Source organism: Pongo pygmaeus, chromosome 3 (genome assembly GCF_028885625.2).
Source record: "Pongo pygmaeus isolate AG05252 chromosome 3, NHGRI_mPonPyg2-v2.0_pri, whole genome shotgun sequence".
NCBI classification, from domain to species: Eukaryota; Metazoa; Chordata; class Mammalia; order Primates; family Hominidae; genus Pongo; species Pongo pygmaeus.
In genome coordinates, this window is record NC_072376.2 from 118,122,271 (window position 1) to 118,140,665 (window position 18,395).

The 18,395-nt window shown below is 45.5% G+C and overlaps 1 protein-coding gene across 5 annotated transcripts in view; it reads right to left on the reverse strand.

The window, feature by feature from the left end:
- The window catches only part of PPA2 (inorganic pyrophosphatase 2), a 113,795-nt gene that overhangs the window by 72,215 nt on the left and 23,185 nt on the right, over positions 1-18,395 (reverse strand). For 3 of the 5 annotated variants that reach the window (XM_054484614.2, XM_054484613.2, XM_054484615.2), the window contains exons 4-6: positions 16,771-16,824; positions 14,144-14,263; positions 318-404 (exon numbers count right to left, since the gene is read on the reverse strand). In XM_054484614.2, the coding sequence (XP_054340589.1) occupies positions 318-404; positions 14,144-14,263; positions 16,771-16,824 (261 nt within the window). The remainder of the gene's footprint in view (positions 1-317; positions 405-14,143; positions 14,264-16,770; positions 16,825-18,395) is intronic. The other 2 variants (XM_054484617.2, XM_054484616.2) reach the window with 1 other exon arrangement.

The following is an 18,395-nucleotide window of genomic DNA, read 5'->3' on the forward strand; positions in this document are numbered from 1 at the left end:
TAGACTACATTATCTCTGCTACAAGTCCTCAACTCTACCGTCGTAGTGTAAAAGCAGTCATAGACAGTATGTACATGAATGGGCATACCTGCGTTATTTATAAAAACAGGTGTTAGGCTGGCTTTGACTTGTTACAGGGCTAAAATTTACCAACCCCTGGTTTAAGACAAGAAAGTGAAGATAAAAGGAGGGGCTGATAACAGAGAAATCAACAGGCTTGAACTCTGAAGAACTGAAGAACTAGAGGCTAAAATGAAATTTTATGGCATGAATAAACCAAAACTCATGTTAGAATTAATACAGTCTATAAAACAAACCTTTGAGCCTATTTCGCAAACATCAATAGGATCATTATCTCCAAAGCAGTTCGTGCTCTTATCTTTTTCATGGGGATCTTCCCAAGTCTAAAATTTTTTTTAAAAAAAAGCAGAAATGTAAGTTAATACTATAATGTACTTTAATCTTTCCACATAATCACAAACTTTTATAGATAACAATAATCCAAAGAAAACATTATCAGAAATTACATAGGCCCAAGGTCAACAGGCAAGTATGTCCCTAAGGATCATAATATTTAAAAGAGATTTATAGTATTTCCTCCCTCTGTCTCTCAATTGCTGGTATAATTGCATCTGCAAGTGGGTGGTATATCCGGACATACTCGTCTTCCAAGTTCAGTCAGGGAATAAATTCACATTCACTTTTAGAGTTTCAGGGGATGTTCCCACTGTCTGCACCCTTGTTTCTGTGTTTCCACTGACTGCCTCAACTGTGGCTTCCGTCATTCACTGCTTCCTTTGACATGGTAACAGCACACGGATCTAAATTACTGAAAGGAACCTAGTTTTCCCTTTATAAATGAAAGGACAAAACACTACTAAAGAAAATAAAAACCTATTTTGTCTTATTCATTCCATTAAAAAATCCTCTACCTGTCAAATCTCAAGGACCTTGATAAAAACATGAAAAGACATCAATTTTTTAGTTTACTGGCAAGATTATACCCTGTTGGTTACAAAATATACACATAGGAATTTTTATAAATGAAGACCGTAATAGAAATTTGCTAGAAGGTTAAAGATCCCTTAGGCACTAGCTCTCCCAAAAAGCCTCAGAATTGCCTGATTCTAAATGGAACTGTAGAAGTTCCCTAAAATTATTTGCTTTAAATTTAAACTAAAAGGGATATAGAGACTGTCATCCCAAGAATCAGATTGTCATTATTATCTAAGATTTCAGGTTATCTAAGCTTATTTCCTTTAATTTTATATAGATAATTACAAATAAACTTATTTACAGCTAAGCATTAGAGAAATTCCAGTATTTTCCTTCTAGTACTAATTAGTTTATTCAGAAATAACCTGGCCTAACTTTATCTTAAAAAAAAAATCAATAAATGAAGTCCAACAACATTTCACTGCCCCAAATACTAATACTACTAAGAAAATGTAAGAATAACCACAATAGTTAATCTTACATACTGGTCATAGGTGACAAACACTTTCTAGCTAATATATACACACACAACATATACATATATACATACATACCGCATGAATAATGTACCATAACAAATTCCATTTTATAGATAAGTAAATTGAAACACAGAGTTTAAACTTGCACAAACTCATGGTTTCTATATGGTAAAGATTGTTTTAGAACTCATGCTACTAATCAATTATTTTTTATGTGCAAATTATGATAACAATTGAATGGCATTTATTTTCAAATATAACTCCATCTACTTCACGGTTCTCTTCTTTCAAATACCTTCTCTTACTCTGAGAATCTCCTAAGTAACTTTCCTATAGAGGTTCTGTTCTTTCCCAGTCTTCCCGTTACTGCTTCTTTTTTTCTATTAACAGGCATTCATTCATACAGTAAAATATTTATTGAGTACCTACTTTGGGCCAGTAACAGAGATGTATAGGAAACAGTCAATACAGTGGAGAGTGTCATGTTAATAAATGGTATGGCATTTGAGACAAATGCAATAAAGGTAATCTTAAAGTGCTGGGAAACCAGGATGGGACACCCAGGTATAATCAGAATCAAACAACCTACTGCAGAATCAGAAAATACCTGAGAGGTTCCTCCTTGCTAATGCAGAAATCCCGTCTCATAATTCTGCTTATCCCTACTCCCACTCCCAAGAGAACAAATGCGACAAGCTAGAAGTCCCATTGGCCTAAAGGAAAACATCTAGATTCTACCACAAACTATCTTGACTAAACCATCCAGATCTGTTTCTTCAGCCACTAAGAAAGGCTTAAATAAAAGGATCTTTTTTTTTTTTTTTTTTTTTTTTTGCAGACAGAGCCTCCCTCTGTCTCCCAGGCTGGAGTGCACTGGCACGATCTGGGCTCACTGCAAGCTCCTCCTGGGTTCAAGCGATTCTCCTGCCTCAGCCTCCCAAGTGGCTGTAACTACAGGCTACAGGCGCCCACCACCACGCCTGGCTAATGTTTTGGTATTTTTAGTGTAGATGGGGTTTCACTGTGTTAACCAGGATGGTCTCGATCTCCTGACCTTGTGATCCACCTGCCTCAGCCTCCCACAGTGCTGGGATTACAGGCGTGAGCCACTGTGCCAGCCAATAAGAGGATCTTTAGACACATCCTAGCCCTAAAATGCTGAGATTGTTAGCGCTCATTTACAATCTGCATGAATGCTACCAGTGAACAGGAAGCCCACATACTTATGACCTACTTATCACAATTTTGATGAGCATTAATTTTTTTTTAAGTCCTTCCTCACACAGAGACAAAGACTGTCTTGACATTAACTTGGTTGTGGTGAATATTTCTGTTGGTTGGCTGGTCCTCAGAACTCCAATTTCAACATTACCTAGCAATATGGTTCCACACGTTGAGAAATTAAGTACCCAAGTGGAAAATTCTTAAACTCTACAATATTGTTATGTTTAGGGCCAATTCTTCATGATTTTCCTTACCAGCAAAAATACCAGACTGGTTCTCTTTATTTCCAACCTTTAATACTCTGCACCTACAGGCCTTAGTTTTTACTACAAAAAGAGATACACACTATGTCACCTCTAATTTAACTTGAAAATACAGTATAACTTCAACAAGAAAGGAAATCTTGACAAATTTAAGCTTTGGGTATGCCCTCTTGTGGAGTCTTATGTGTTTAACTATTAACAGACAACTAGAGAAGAACAAACACTGGAGAAGAACTATCAAGAAGCAGAAGTTCAAAATCTTAATATTGGTTTCACAAAAATGAAAAAAGATTAGCTTCCAGACTTTAGAAATAGTTTTGGCAACTAAATAAGAAAAAGGGCAACCCAACTAAAATGGGCTGAAGATATGAACAGGTAATTAAAAGAAGGGGAAACATGAATGACTTATAAATTAAGAAAAGACACCTAGTCTGATCAGAGAAATACTAGTTAAAATCACAATAAGATACTATTTCAAAAACCTAAAAATCTTATAATCTAAAATATTAGTAAGGATGCAGGGTACTGGAACCCTATATACTGCTGGCAGGAGTATAAATTGTCACAACTTCTTTTATAAACAATCTGGAAATACTTAGTAAAGTAAAATAGTTATACAACTCATAATTTGACTAACAGGTATATAAGTATATATACTATCTATAGAATAGTTATACAACTCAAATTTGACTAACAGGTATATAAGTATATATACTATCTATACAGGAAAACTTCAGCATGGACCCAAGAAAGCTACAAACAACCTATCAACAGGAAAACAGTATTATAGAAAAGATGATTACAAAGTTATAAAAATGAATAAATCAGAATACACACATTATTGTTATACCCTAAAACAAATCCTTCTCATTTTCATGCAGGTGTTTGTGATTATTACCTTACAATCTGTAAGTACTGGCCAATACATTTCTAATCACCACATTCTGGTCCTTAGGTCTCTTTTTTTTTTTTTTTTTTTTTTTGGTATGGATCTCTGAGTGAAAAAAATTCACTTTTTTTTTTTTTTTTTTTACCCAAATGTGTTTTTAATTATAGCATTAACAAAGATAAAGCAAAATCAGGGAAGTACAAAATAATTACATGCGAGTTTAACAAAATAAACATCATTTGTTCTTAGATTCTATGTACTTCCTCTAAACCTGCTGTTTTTCCAAATATTGGACCTTTTCCTCTTTACTAGTTTTCTTTTTTTTTTTTTTTTATGAAGTATTTATTGATCATTCTTGGGTGTTTCTCGGAGAGGGGGATATGGCAGGGTCATAGGATGATAGTGGAGAGAAGGTCAGGAGATAAACACATGAACAAAGGTCTCTGGTTTTCCTAGGCAGAGGTCCCTGCGGCTTTCTGCAGTGTTTGTGTCCCTGGGTACTTGAGATTAGGGAGTGGTGATGACTCTTAAAGAGCATGCTGCCTTCAAGCATCTGTTTAACAAAGCACATCTTGCACCGCCCTTAATCCATTTAACCCTGAGTTGACACAGCACATGTTTTAGAGAGCACGGGGCTGGGGGAAAGGCCATAGATCAACAGCATCCCAAGGCAGAATTTCTCCTAGTCCGAACAAAATGGAGTCTCCTATGCCCACCTCTTTCTACACAGACACAGCAACAATCTGATCTCTCCTTTCTTTTTCCCACACTTCCCCCGCTTCTTTTCAACAAAACCGCCATCGTCCTCATGGCCCACTCCCGATCATCGCTGTCTCTTCAGAGCTGTTGGGTACACCTCCCAGACAGGGTGGCCGGGCAGAGGCGCTCCTCACCTCCCAGACAGGGCGGCCAGGCAGAGGCGCTCCTCACTTCCTCCCAGACGGGGTGGCAGCCAGGCAGAGGCGCTCCTCACCTCCCAGACAGGGCGGCCGGGCAGAGGCGCTCCTCACCTCCCAGACGGGGCGGCCGGGCAGAGGCGCTCCTCACCTCCCAGACGGGGCGGCCGGGCAGAGGCGCTCCTCACCTCCCAGACGGGGCGGCCGGGCAGAGGCGCTCCTCACCTCCCAGACGGGGCGGCCGGGCAGAGGCGCTCCTCACCTCCCAGACGGGGCGGCCGGGCAGAGGCGCTCCTCACCTCCCAGACGGGGCGGCCGGGCAGAGGCGCTCCTCACCTCCCAGACGGGGCGGCCGGGCAGAGGCGCTCCTCACCTCCCAGACGGGGCGGCCGGGCAGAGGCGCTCCTCACCTCCCAGACGCGGCGGCCGGGCAGAGGCGCTCCTCACCTCCCAGACGGGGCGGCCGGGCAGAGGCGCTCCTCACCTCCCAGACGGGGCGGCCGGGCAGAGGGGCTCCTCACTTCCTCCCAGAAGGGGTGGCAGCCAGGCAGAGGGGCTCCTCACTTCCTCCCAGAAGGGGTGGCAGCCAGGCAGAGGCGCTCCTCACCTCTCAGACAGGGTGGCCGGGCAGAGGCGCTCCTCACTTCCCAGATGGGGCGGCCAGGCAGAGGCACTCCTCACATCCCAGACGGGGCGGCCGGGCAGAGGCCCTCCTCACCTCCCAGACGGGGTGGCCGGGCAGAGGCGCTCCTCACCTCCCAGACGATGGGCGGCCGGGCAAAGGTGCTCCTCACTTCCCAGAGGGGGCGGCCGGGCAGAGGCGCTCCTCACCTCCCAGACGGGGCGGCCGGGCAGAGGCGCTCCTCACTTCCTCCCAGACGGGGTGGCAGCCGGGCAGAGGCGCTCCTCACCTCCCAGACAGGGCGGCCGGGCAGAGGCGCTCCTCACTTCCCAGACGGGGCGGCCGGGCAGAGGCACTCCTCGCTTCCCAGATGGGGTGGCGGCCGGGCAGAGGCGCTCCTCACTTCCCAGACGGGGCGGCCGGGCAGAGGCGCTCCTCGCTTCCCAGATGGGGTGGCGGCCGGGCAGAGGCACTCCTCACTTCCTCCCAGACGGGGTGGCGGCCGGGCAGAGGCGCTCCTCACTTCCCAGAGGGGGCGGCCGGGCAGAGGCGCTCCTCACTTCCCAGACCGGGCGGCTGGGCAGAGGCGCTCACTTCCCAGACGGGGCGGCCGGGCAGAGGCGCTCCTCACCTCCCAGACAATGGGTGGCCAGGCAGAGGCGCTCCTCACCTCCCAGATGGGGCGGCCAGGCAGAGGCGCTCCTCGCTTCCCAGACGGGGTGGCGGCCGGGCAGAGGCGCTTCTCACCTCCCAGACGGGGTGGCGGCCGGGCAGAGGCACTCCTCACTTCCCAGATGGGGCGCCAGGCAGAGGCGCTCCTCACTTCCTCCCAGACGGGGTGGCAGCCAGGCAGAGGCGCTCCTCACCTCCCAGACGGGGCGGCTGGGCAGAGGTGCTCCTCATCTCCCAGATGGAGCAGCCAGACAGAGGTGCTCCTCACTTCCTCCCAGATGGGGCAGCCAGGCAGAGGCGCTCCTCACTTCCTCCCAGACGGGGTGGCAGCCAGGCAGAGGCGCTCCTCACCTCTCAGACAGGGTGGCCGGGCAGAGGCGCTCCTCACTTTCCAGATGGGGCGGCCAGGCAGAGGCGCTCCTCACATCCCAGACGGGGCAGCCGGGCAGAGGCCCTCCTCACCTCCCAGACGGGGTGGCCGGGCAGAGGCGCTCCTCATCTCCCAGACGATGGGCGGCCGGGCAAAGGTGCTCCTCACTTCCCAGAGGGGGCGGCCGGGCAGAGGCGCTCCTCACCTCCCAGACGGGGCGGCCGGGCAGAGGCGCTCCTCACTTCCTCCCAGACGGGGTGGCAGCCGGGCAGAGGCGCTCCTCACCTCCAAGACGGGGCGGCCGGGCAGAGGCGCTCCTCACTTCCCAGACGGGGCAGCCGGGCAGAGGCGCTCCTCGCTTCCCAGACGGGGTGGTGGCCGGGCAGAGGCGCTCCTCACTTCCCAGACGGGGCGGCCAGGCAGAGGCGCTCCTCGCTTCCTAGACGGGGTGGCGGCCGGGCAGAGGCGCTCCTCACTTCCCAGACGGGGCGCCCGGGCAGAGGCGCTCCTCGCTTCCCAGATGGGGTGGCGGCCGGGCAGAGGCGCTCCTCACCTCCCAGACGGAGCGGCCGGGCAGAGGCGCTCCTCACCTCCCAGACGGGGCGGCCGGGCAGAGGCGCTCCTCACTTCCCAGACGGGGCGGCCGGGCAGAGGCGCTCCTCACTTCCCAGACGGGGTGGCGGCCGGGCAGAGGCGCTCCTCACTTCCCAGATGGGGTGGCGGCCGGGCAGAGGCACTCCTCACTTCCTCCCAGACGGGGTGGCGGCCGGGCAGAGGCGCTCCTCACTTCCCAGAGGGGGCAGCCGGGCAGAGGCGCTCCTCACTTCCCAGACCGGGCGGCTGGGCAGAGGCGCTCACTTCCCAGACGGGGCGGCCGGGCAGAGGCGCTCCTCACCTCCCAGACGATGGGTGGCCAGGCAGAGGCGCTCCTCACCTCCCAGATGGGGCGGCCAGGCAGAGGTGCTCCTCGCTTCCCAGACGGGGTGGCGGCCGGGCAGAGGCGCTTCTCACCTCCCAGACGGGGTGGCGGCCGGGCAGAGGCACTCCTCACTTCCCAGATGGGGCGCCGGGCAGAGGCGCTCCTCACTTCCTCTCAGACGGGGTGGCAGCCAGGCAGAGGCGCTCCTCACCTCCCAGACGGGGCGGCTGGGCAGAGGTGCTCCTCATCTCCCAGACGGAGCGGCCAGACAGAGGTGCTCCTCACTTCCTCCCAGACGGGGTGGCGGCCGGGCAGAGGCGCTCCTCACTTCCTCCCAGACGGGGTGGCAGCCAGGCAGAGGCGCTCCTCACCACCCAGACAGGGTGGCCGGGCAGAGGCGCTCCTCACTTCCCAGACGGGGTGGCGGCCGGGCAGAGGCGCTCCTCACTTCCCAGATGGGGCGGCCGGGCAGAGGCGCTCCTCGCTTCCTAGACGGGGTGGCGGCCGGGCAGAGGCGCTCCTCACTTCCCAGACGGGGCGCCCGGGCAGAGGCGCTCCTCGCTTCCCAGATGGGGTGGCGGCCGGGCAGAAGCGCTCCTCACCTCCCAGACGGAGCGGCCGGGCAGAGGCGCTCCTCACCTCCCAGACGGGGCGGCCGGGCAGAGGCGCTCCTCACTTCCCAGACGGGGCGGCCGGGCAGAGGCGCTCCTCACTTCCCAGACGGGGTGGCGGCCGGGCAGAGGCGCTCCTCACTTCCCAGACGGGGTGGCGGCCGGGCAGAGGCACTCCTCACTTCCTCCCAGACGGGGTGGCGGCCGGGCAGAGGCGCTCCTCACTTCCCAGAGGGGGCGGCCGGGCAGAGGCGCTCCTCACTTCCCAGACCGGGCGGCTGGGCAGAGGCGCTCACTTCCCAGACGGGGCGGCCGGGCAGAGGCGCTCCTCACCTCCCAGACGATGGGTGGCCAGGCAGAGGCGCTCCTCACCTCCCAGATGGGGCGGCCAGGCAGAGGTGCTCCTCGCTTCCCAGACGGGGTGGCGGCCGGGCAGAGGCGCTTCTCACCTCCCAGACGGGCTGGCGGCCGGGCAGAGGCGCTCCTCACTTCCCAGATGGGGCGCCGGGCAGAGGCGCTCCTCACTTCCTCTCAGACGGGGTGGCAGCCAGGCAGAGGCGCTCCTCACCTCCCAGACGGGGCGGCTGGGCAGAGGTGCTCCTCATCTCCCAGACGGAGCGGCCAGACAGAGGTGCTCCTCACTTCCTCCCAGACGGGGTGGCGGCCGGGCAGAGGCACTCCTCACCTCCCAGATGGGGCGGCCGGGCAGAGGCGCTCCTCACTTCCCAGACGTTGGGCGGCCGGGCAGAGGCGCTCCTCATCTCCCAGACAGGGTGGCCGGGCAGAAGCGCTCCTCACTTCCCAGACGTTGGGCAGCTGGGCAGAGGCGCTCCTCACTTTCCAGACGGGGCGGCCAGGTAGAGGCGCTCCTCACTTCCCAGACGGGGCGGCCGGGCAGAGGCGCTCCTCACTTCCTCCCAGACGGGGTGGCGGCCGGGCAGAGGTGCTCCTCACCTCCCAGATGGGGCGACTGGGCAGAGGCGCTCCTCACTTCCCAGACGATGGGCGGCCGGGCAGAGACGCTCCTCACTTCCTATACGCGATGGCGGCCGGGCAGAGGCGCTCCTCACTTCCCAGACAGGGCAGCCGGGCAGAGGGGCTCCTCACATCCCAGATGATGGACGGCCAGGCAGAGACGCTCCTCACTTCCTAGACGGGGTGGTGGCAGGGCAGAGGCTGTAATCTTAGCACTTTAGGAGGCCAAGGCAGGCGGTTGGGAGGTGGAGGTTGTAGCGAGCTGAGATCACGCCACTGCACTCCAGCCTGAGCAACATTGAGCACTGAGTGAGCGAGACTCCATCTGCAATCCCAGCACCTCAGGAGGCCGAGGCGGGCAGATCACTCGAGGCCAGGAGCTGGAGACCAGCGCGGTCAACAGGGCGAAACCCTGTCTCCACCAAAAACACAAAAACCAGTCAGGCGTGGTGGTGTGCGCCTGCAATACCAGGCACTCGGCAGGCCGAGGCAGGAGAATCACAGGAGCCCGAGGCAGGGAGGTTGCAGTGAGCCGAGATCACCGCAGTACAGTCCAGCTTCGGCAACAGAGAGAGACCGAAAAAAGAAGGAGAGGGAGATGGAAGGAGGGAGCGGGAGGGGGAGGGGGAGCAGGAGGGGGAGGGGAGGGGGAGGGGGAGGGGAGGGGGAGGGGAGGGGAGGGGAGGGGGAGGGGGAGGGGATGGGGAGGGGGAGGGGAGGGGGAGGGGAGGGGGATGGGAGGGGGAGGGGAGGGGGAGGGGGAGGGGCCTTAGGTCTCTTAAAAAATCCCTGAATCATACAAAGCCATATATACAGGTGGTTCTTAAGAATATCTTCCTGATTAACCAGCATTCCTATCACAAGTCGAAGGAAGACCTTTGACTTTCCCACTACCGTCGTCTTTTTTTTTTTTTTTTTTTTTTTAAGAGAGGGTTTCACTCTGCCACCCAGGCTGAAGAACAGTGGTATGACCATGGCTCACTGCAACCTTAAACTCCTGGCCTCAACTGATCCTCTTGTCTTGGCCTCCCAAAGAACTGGAATTACAGGGATGAGCCATTACCTATGCTTTCCCAGCTTTAATTTGGAGCAAAAGCCTCTACCAGTGTTTTTACTACTAGTAGCTAATCATCATCATTGAGTTAATATTATTAAGAACTCACTATGGGGCCAAACATCTCTGATCAACTCATTCAATACTCACAATAACCTTGTGGGGTAGGTAGTATGATCATCCAGATAAACAAACAGGCCTAGAGAGATTTAGTCACTTGTCTCAGGTTATAAAGCTAATAAGTAGTACTATATATTTGATTGGGGAGGTCAATGAACCAAATTTATAATTAAGCACAAAATAAACATATCAATACTACATTAAGACTGAAGAAATTTTGAATTTAAACTGAATCTAGTCTTTTAATATTTTCCAGACAGGTATTCTAAATATTCACTCAATGAGATATAACACTGAAATAACCCATTACATGTGGGCAATATGAATAAACTGGTGGGAAGACGAAGATGAATTTTTGCCCGGGGAAGCTCAAACTTTGAGGAAGGCATTATTAGGAGTGTGGGAGATGCTATTCAGGCTAATGGTCTAGACAGCTGAAGGTCTAAATAACGATGGCATACTGATGAATCACAAGCTAAGTGGACAGACTACTACTTAAACAGTATTCTGCTGCTTAAACGTTCTTCTAAGCACACAGTTGGCTCGGTAACTGCTTTGAACAAGTTTCTTGCTGTTACAAGACGAATCATAGAACAGCAAAAGTACCCACACACGCCTATGAGACAAATGTGACACACATACACAATGCATTAATTTATTCATTTCACAGTTATTGACTCCATGGCAGGCACTAAGCTGGGTAGTCAGAATGTATCAGTGAACAAAAGAGACAGAATTCCTGCCCTCATGAAGTCTGAATTCTAGCTGGGAGAAATTAACAATAAACATAATAAATGAATTATACAGCAGGTTACAATTTGGCAGGTGTTATAGAAAAGGGAAATAAAGTATGAGAGGGGGAATGGGAGTAGGGTTAGAAGTTTTAAAGGATGGTTGGCAGATACTATGAAGAAGATGACTTAAGGGCAATTTAAGGAAGCCATGTGCATGCCTGGAAAGGAGTGTTCCAGGGAGAGGACACAGTGAAGGTGAGGGCTTGAGACATGAGTGTGCTCTGAGCACCAGAGTGCCAGTGTGGAAGTGAAGAAGCAAAAGGCAGAAGGAGAGTTGGAGATGAGATTAAAAAGGTAAATGGGACCACAGGCTGGCTCTCATTTTAACAGGGTCATGTCTGAACATCAACAATCAAGCAGGAAAAAAAAAAAAAAAATCAGGTAGAGCTATTCCATAAGCTATCCCATAAGCAACTGGCATGATTTCAGCATTCTTAAAAACATCATTCAATTTAGTTATTTTCTTTGATAACTAACTAACTTATATGAAATTTATGGTGTATTCACACACACACACACCTACACACACACTCTCTCTCTCTCTCTCTCTCTCTAAGATCAGTCAGGTTTAAAAAAGTAGTACAGATCTCTAGTTGAAAATGGCAGAGAGAATGCAGGTCTATTTCTTCTTTCACTTCCATTCTAGCCACACTGGCTTCCTTTTTGATACTCACACATGCTAGGCCTCTTTCCACCTCAGGACCTTTATACTTGCTGTTTCTGGTTGGACTGCTCTTCCTCTAGATGTCCACACTACTTGTTCCCTCACTTCCTTTAGATCTTTACTCAAATAACACCTTCTCACTGAGATCATCTCCCTGTCTAAATTGCAACAATCCTAACATCCCCTAGCCCCATTCCCTGCTTAACTTTTCTATGACATACTTACCACCACCTGACATTTTACTTGGGGTTTATTTTGTTTATTGTCTGTTTATCTGACTAAAATAAAAGCTCCAGAGAAATATTTGTCACTTTTTATCACTGCTTTACCTGCAGTACTTACAAGAACACCTTGCAAATATACAGGCCTTTAATAAATATGTATTGAATGAATGAACAGTTTGGTGAAGGCCTGGTGAGGATACATTGAGGTTAAGTTAGAAACACTGAAGAAGACTTTGTGATGGATAGACGTGAGAAAGGAGGAATGCTGCAAAATGAGGATAGAGAAGTAAGCGGAGGCCAGATCACACAGAGTTGAGTAGCAGTGTTAAGAATTTTGTATTTTATCTTTTAAGCAACAGGAGACCATTAAAGCGTTCTTGTACAAGAAAAGCATCTGCAAATTTGTGTTTTAAAAATATCAATTTGGATGTTGGATGGAGTATGAAACTTAGGTAGGCAATGGTGAATGCAGGGTGAATAATGAATTAAGGGACTACCACAGTCTAATTATGTTTTCTTAGTAGAAGAACGACCTGCCAGATTAATACCACTGCAGAACATCTTGAAATCCAAACACATCCAGAGGAGCACAGAAATTTGGCAGGACTTTAAATAGAAAACTACAGAAGCTTCTTTTGTTTTTACCTCCATTCCTCCCCTTCTCTCCTTCCTGTCAATAGGTTTGCTTTTTAATTTTTTTCATAATTTTAAATTAGTAGATGAATTAGTAGTGCCTATTATACCAGATCATAACCAGCGGTTTAGTTGTGGATTGCCCCAATCAGACTATAAATAACTTTAGGGAAAGAACCATACGATAATAAAAGTACCAGTCTTAATTATAACAATAATTGATTACTACATGTTACACACTATTCAAATGCAGTAACTCATTTAATCTCAATACAAAGATAAGAAGTAGATATTTTATGTTCTCCATTTTACAGATGAAGAAAATGAGGAAAAGTATCTTTTCCAAGGCCACATTACTAGAAAGTGACAATCTCACTCCCAAACCCACATTTTCCAGTCACTTATTATAAGGCCTTGATGTTACATCTCAATTTCATCTGTCTTTATATACCCAACACCTAATATCCTGCCTAGCACATAAATCCTTAATAAATGTTTAAAGAAATAAATACATGCACTTTAGTTTATTCTCTAGCTCCTCTACTTACTTCTCTGTTTTTGTCTGTCTCTAATTCATTGGCTTCTTCAGCATTCCCCTCATCCACACATTTCCTACAGGCTGCATCCCCTAAGCTTTATAGAACTTTTTCACCCTTTTGCTGTTGGGTCAAACAGCATATCTATTTAGGTACCTGGAGAGTTAGAAAACCTGCTTTCATGGTTTCCACAGGCATTCTCATTCTTAGCACATCACTTTAGAAGTGCCCATTTTAACCAAGAATGTATCCATTTGGGTGGTCTAACTGAATCAGAGACAGCCTGACTCTTCAGAAAACAATTTTTTTTTTTTCCTGTGAATGTTTATTCTACACAGGCAGTTGCTTTTTCATGTTGGATAAAACAAGAACTCTCTTCTCAGATATTTCCCCAATACCATCTTGAAATTTCATGCAAAATATTAAAATAAATAAAAATATAAAAATTAAATTTCCAGACAGATGGTCTATGGTTTTTATAAACATAAAGGCAGATGGTTCTCTGTGTCCCCAAAACCTAGAATTTTGATTCAGCATATTCTGAGTTTTACTCACTAAATAATCTGGAAGAGTTACACCTCTTCCTGGGAATGAGGAAACATGAGAGAAAACCAAAAGAGGTAAAGAAAGGAAAAAAGCAAATAGTTGTTATTCTCCAACAGGAATGCTACCTTGTCATTATTTAGCTCTTGTTTTCTCTGCTTTCTACTTAAAAATTATTAACTCATAACAGTAAATAATATAAGTTGTGCAATTCAATTTACAATGAGTTCCAGGAAAAAAGTTAATAATTTAACACATTCATCTGTTAAAGTTTAAAATGTAAAATTCTTGCTATCATATATGAATGTGTATAAAAGCATAACTTGTCATGTTAAAAGGAATGACTGTAGATAAAGCCTCGCTTAAAAGTTTTTCACTGACACTTAATAGCCAAGGCCAGAAAAAAAAATGTATTCAAAATGTCAAATGTGAACATTCCATATGCCTGACTCCAAGAACTTGAGTATAGACATATATATGGTTTAAAACAAAAATTTATTGATATGCTAAAACTCCATCCACATTAATAAATTCCAAATTTACAAACCTCTCCAAATGACATGTCCTCAGAACCAATGTAAATTCAAGTAGTTCACAGGATTTATAAGGCAATTTTTTCAGAAGACAGAAACGTTTTACCATTGTAACAAAAATGTTACCTGAGGGAGGGTACCATAATTCCATATATAACCCTTGTAAGGGAAGATATTTGCCACATAGCGTAGCTTTCCATCCTTTACATATTGTTTAATGGGATTCATTGGCTCCTTGGTGGCAATCTAAGCAAATCACAGAAGGAAAAAAAGGGACGGGATAAGAAATAATTAATTCTATGTCCAAATAGTACTTTTAAAAATCTGCTATTTTCAGACTAAACATTCATATTCCAACTTAATGATCAAAGGTGCTTTAAAAGAAATTAAGCCAGCTCTTATTACTAATTTATAGCACTATATGAGAAAAACTGGAAAGGAAACATCAGATTATATATTTAGTCACTCTATTATTTATGTACTCCATTATTTCTAACACAAATAATAAAATGATTGAGATGGCAAGAGGATAAAGATTAATCAACTTGCCTTTTGTTACTAATCTCAGGCTTTATTACCATCAATATTATGATAATAAAGCTAACTCAAAGATTCCTAGCCTATATTCAATAGTGAAATGCTGAAAGCCTTTCCTCTAAGATTTGGAAAAAGAAAAGGATGCCCACTTTTGCCACTTTTATTCAACATAGTATTGGACATCCTAGCCAGAGCAATTAGGCAAGACAAAACAATAAAAGGCATCCAAAGTAGGAAAGAAAGTGAAACTGTCACTGTTTGCTGATGATACGATCTTATATAAAGACAACTCTAGAGACTCCATCAAAAAACATTGGAAATAATATATAATCAACCTAAGTGTCCATCAACAGATGAATGGATAAAGAAAATGTGGTATATATACATAATAAAATAGCACTTGGCCTTAAAAAAAGCAGAACATTCTGTCATTTGTGGCAACATGGATGAAACTGGAGAACATTATGGCAAGTGAAATAACCCAGGCACAGAAAGACAAATATCTCATGTTCTCACCTATATGTGGAATCTAAAAAATTGAACTCATAAAAGCAGAGAGTAGAATTATGGTTACAGAGGGTAAGGGTAGGGGGAATACGGAAATGATAGTCAAAGGATACAAAATCTCAGACAGGAAGAATGAGATTTTTTGTTGTTGAGACAACAACACAACTTGATGAGTATAGTTAATAATGTACATTTCAAAATCGCTATGAATAAATTTCATATGTTCTCACCACAAAAAATGGTAAGTATTTGATGTGACAGATATATTATTTAGCTTGATTTAGTTATTCCGTACTGTATTCATAAGTCATAATGTCACTTTGTACCCTATAAATATATATGATTAAAAATTGTCAATATACAATAAAGTTAAAAAATCACCAAAAAAGAGACTCTCACAAACTGATCTTATTTCAAAGTTAGTTTTCTTTTTTCTTTTTTTTTTTTTTGAGACAGAGTTTCATTCTGTCACCCAGGCTGTAGTGCAGTGGTGCGATCTCAGCTCAGTGCAACCTCTGCCTCCTGGGTTCAAGCAAATCTCATGCCTCAGTCTCCTGAGTAGATGGGATTACAGACATGCACCACCATGCAAAAATTTGTGCCCAGCTAATTTTTGTATATTTAGTAGAGATGGGGTTTTGCCATGTTGGCCAGGCTGGTCTCAATCAAACTCCTGGCCTCAAGTGATCTGCCCGCCTCGGCTTCCCAAAGGGCTGGGATTACAGGTGTGAGCCACTGCACTCGGCCTCAAAGTTAGTTTTCTATCAAGTATATTCACATTGCTATCTTTAAAACCTATGTACATAGGAAACAAAAAAATAAGCCATGTTGAATGAAGAAACACTGCTTAAGTTAGGTAAATTCTCACAGATCCTTGGATCCTACACCTAACTGAGGTAGAGCAGCAAGAATGATGAAACATTATACATGAAACAACACCAAAAGAATAATCTAATATCTTTACCTTTTCCTAGTAAAGTGTTAACAAAAAATACTGCCAGGACCTGGTGATAGTACTGACAATTCTCTTCCAAATATAAATTCTGAAAAACATACACCTACATAATAATGCCTAATTTAAATACTTAAAATAATATTTGCTATCACACCTAAAGTTATAGAAGGTTTATATAACTAAACAAAGTTACATAAATTAAATTTCACTTAGAACTATAAGGAAGCTTATATATAAGCTTCTATAGCTAACTGAAGAAAGAACAAGAAAATTCTGAAAAGCAAAAGGGAAGTTCTTATAGGTTCATCTCCCGGAATAATTTAAAAAAAAAAAAACTAACCAGAAAAATAGCAGATGCTCTGTGATAGCCATAAATTGAGTTAACCAGGAAATTATTTATTTCCTGGTAGAATAAAATCTAAAGGAGAATTGAGTCCTAAGAAATTAAAATTGCCATCAGCCCCAAATAAAAGTTTCAGTTCCATCTATGAACCAAATATATCTCAGAATCTACTTAAATAACTTTTAAAAGGATTTGCCATTTTCAAAGGAGAAAAAAAGAAAATTAATATGTATATAACAAACTGAGAGGCAAAATTGAAAAAAAAAACTCTATAAAACCATAAAGTATATACTTAGCTTTGAGTATTTTTCTCAACTATCCCAAATTCAAAATATTATGCCAAACAACTTGCAACAAAGTTTTATATCATTACAATCATTTTGGTTTTATATTAATAAAGTATATCGGTACCTCCATTTTAGCATTTGTCCACCGAGGTATTTCTACAATCATATTAAACAGATTCTGCAGTTAAAAACAAAACAAAGAGAGAACATTAAAAATTTTACCTTTTATTTTTTGTTACCTCCCTTATAAAAATGGTTTAGATGTTTTCCCCCACAAAAAAAATGTTTAGAGTCTCCATCATACATCTACCTATGCCTTAAATTTTTCCTAGAAATTAGAGTTGTCTAAAACACAGCCGAATTTAGGCCACCATGTCACTTGAGCACTTATACACAGTGTCAGAGGTTACAAGTCTGAGAATATCTTTGATGTGTAGTGACAAAACTAGAATGGAGTCAAGAAATGTGTTTCAATTTTTATTTTCCAACTAAAATAGAAGTGAGAGAACCAGTCCCTCATGTAAGGATTCAGTCTCACTTTTCCAATCTGTAAAGTAAGTGTGATAATCTCTGTCCCACTCACCACACAAGGTTGTTACGAAGATCAATGACAATATACAGAAAATTATGAAGTCAAATATATTTTAAAATGATAAAACAATAATTAAATCCAAGTTACAATCACAGTGTAAAATTAAGGACAAAAGTACAGCTATTAAACAGAGTTCACCAAGAGCTACACTAAATATTCTAGACTTAGCTTGCCTATCTAGTGAGTTCAGACTCCCTAAAATTACAAACTGACTATGGCTTCACTTTTTTTAATTTCTGAACTTTGTAGAATGCATAAACCAAAGGAGACCCTAGGTCAATGATGAGTAAAAATAATTCCCTACAGTTTGCCTTACAAAGAGAAAGTCTTAAGGTTAAAGTTGATTTGCACACATTTTGACATCAATAACTAACAATTTATCAGGGAAACAACGATGGTTTAAAACACTGTACTCCAAGCACAGCCAAGTACCAGGGCCAGTCTGCAAACTGATTGTTACTGGCTCATTTACAAACATTTGTAGCAATTTAAAAGAGCAATTTTTATAGCTGTTGAATCTAATAATAAAAAATTGGAACCTGAATTACACTTTCCTTTTTTTTTTTTCTCCCAAGATGGAGTCTTGCTCTGTCACCCAGGCTGAAGTGCAGCAGCACAATCTCGGCTCACTGCAACCTCCACCTCCCGGGTTCAAGCAATTCTCCTGCCTCAGCATCCCAAGTAGCTGGGATTGCAGGTGCCCACCAGCATGCCTGCTAATTTTTGTATTCTTAGTAGAGACAGGGTTTCACTATGCTGGCCAGGCTGGTCTGGAACTCTTTTTTTTTTTTTTTTTTTGAGACAGAGTCTCGCTTTGTCGCCCAGGCTGGAGTGCAGTGGCGCAATCTCGGCTCACTGCAAGCTCCACCTTCCGGGTTCACGCCATTCTCCTGCCTCAGCCTCCCGAGTAGCTGGGACTACAGGCACCCGCCACCATGCCCAGCTAATTTTTTGTATTTTTAGTAGAGACGGGGTTTCACTGTGTTAGCCAGGATGGTCTCGATCTGCTGACCTCGTGATCCACCTGCCTCGGCCTCTCAAAGTGCTGGGATTACAGGCGTGAGCCACCGTGCCCTGCCAACACTTTTCTAACGATTCATTTTGATTGCATTTTTTTAAAGTATCCATTTACAACCAATTAGAAATAAACTAGCCAA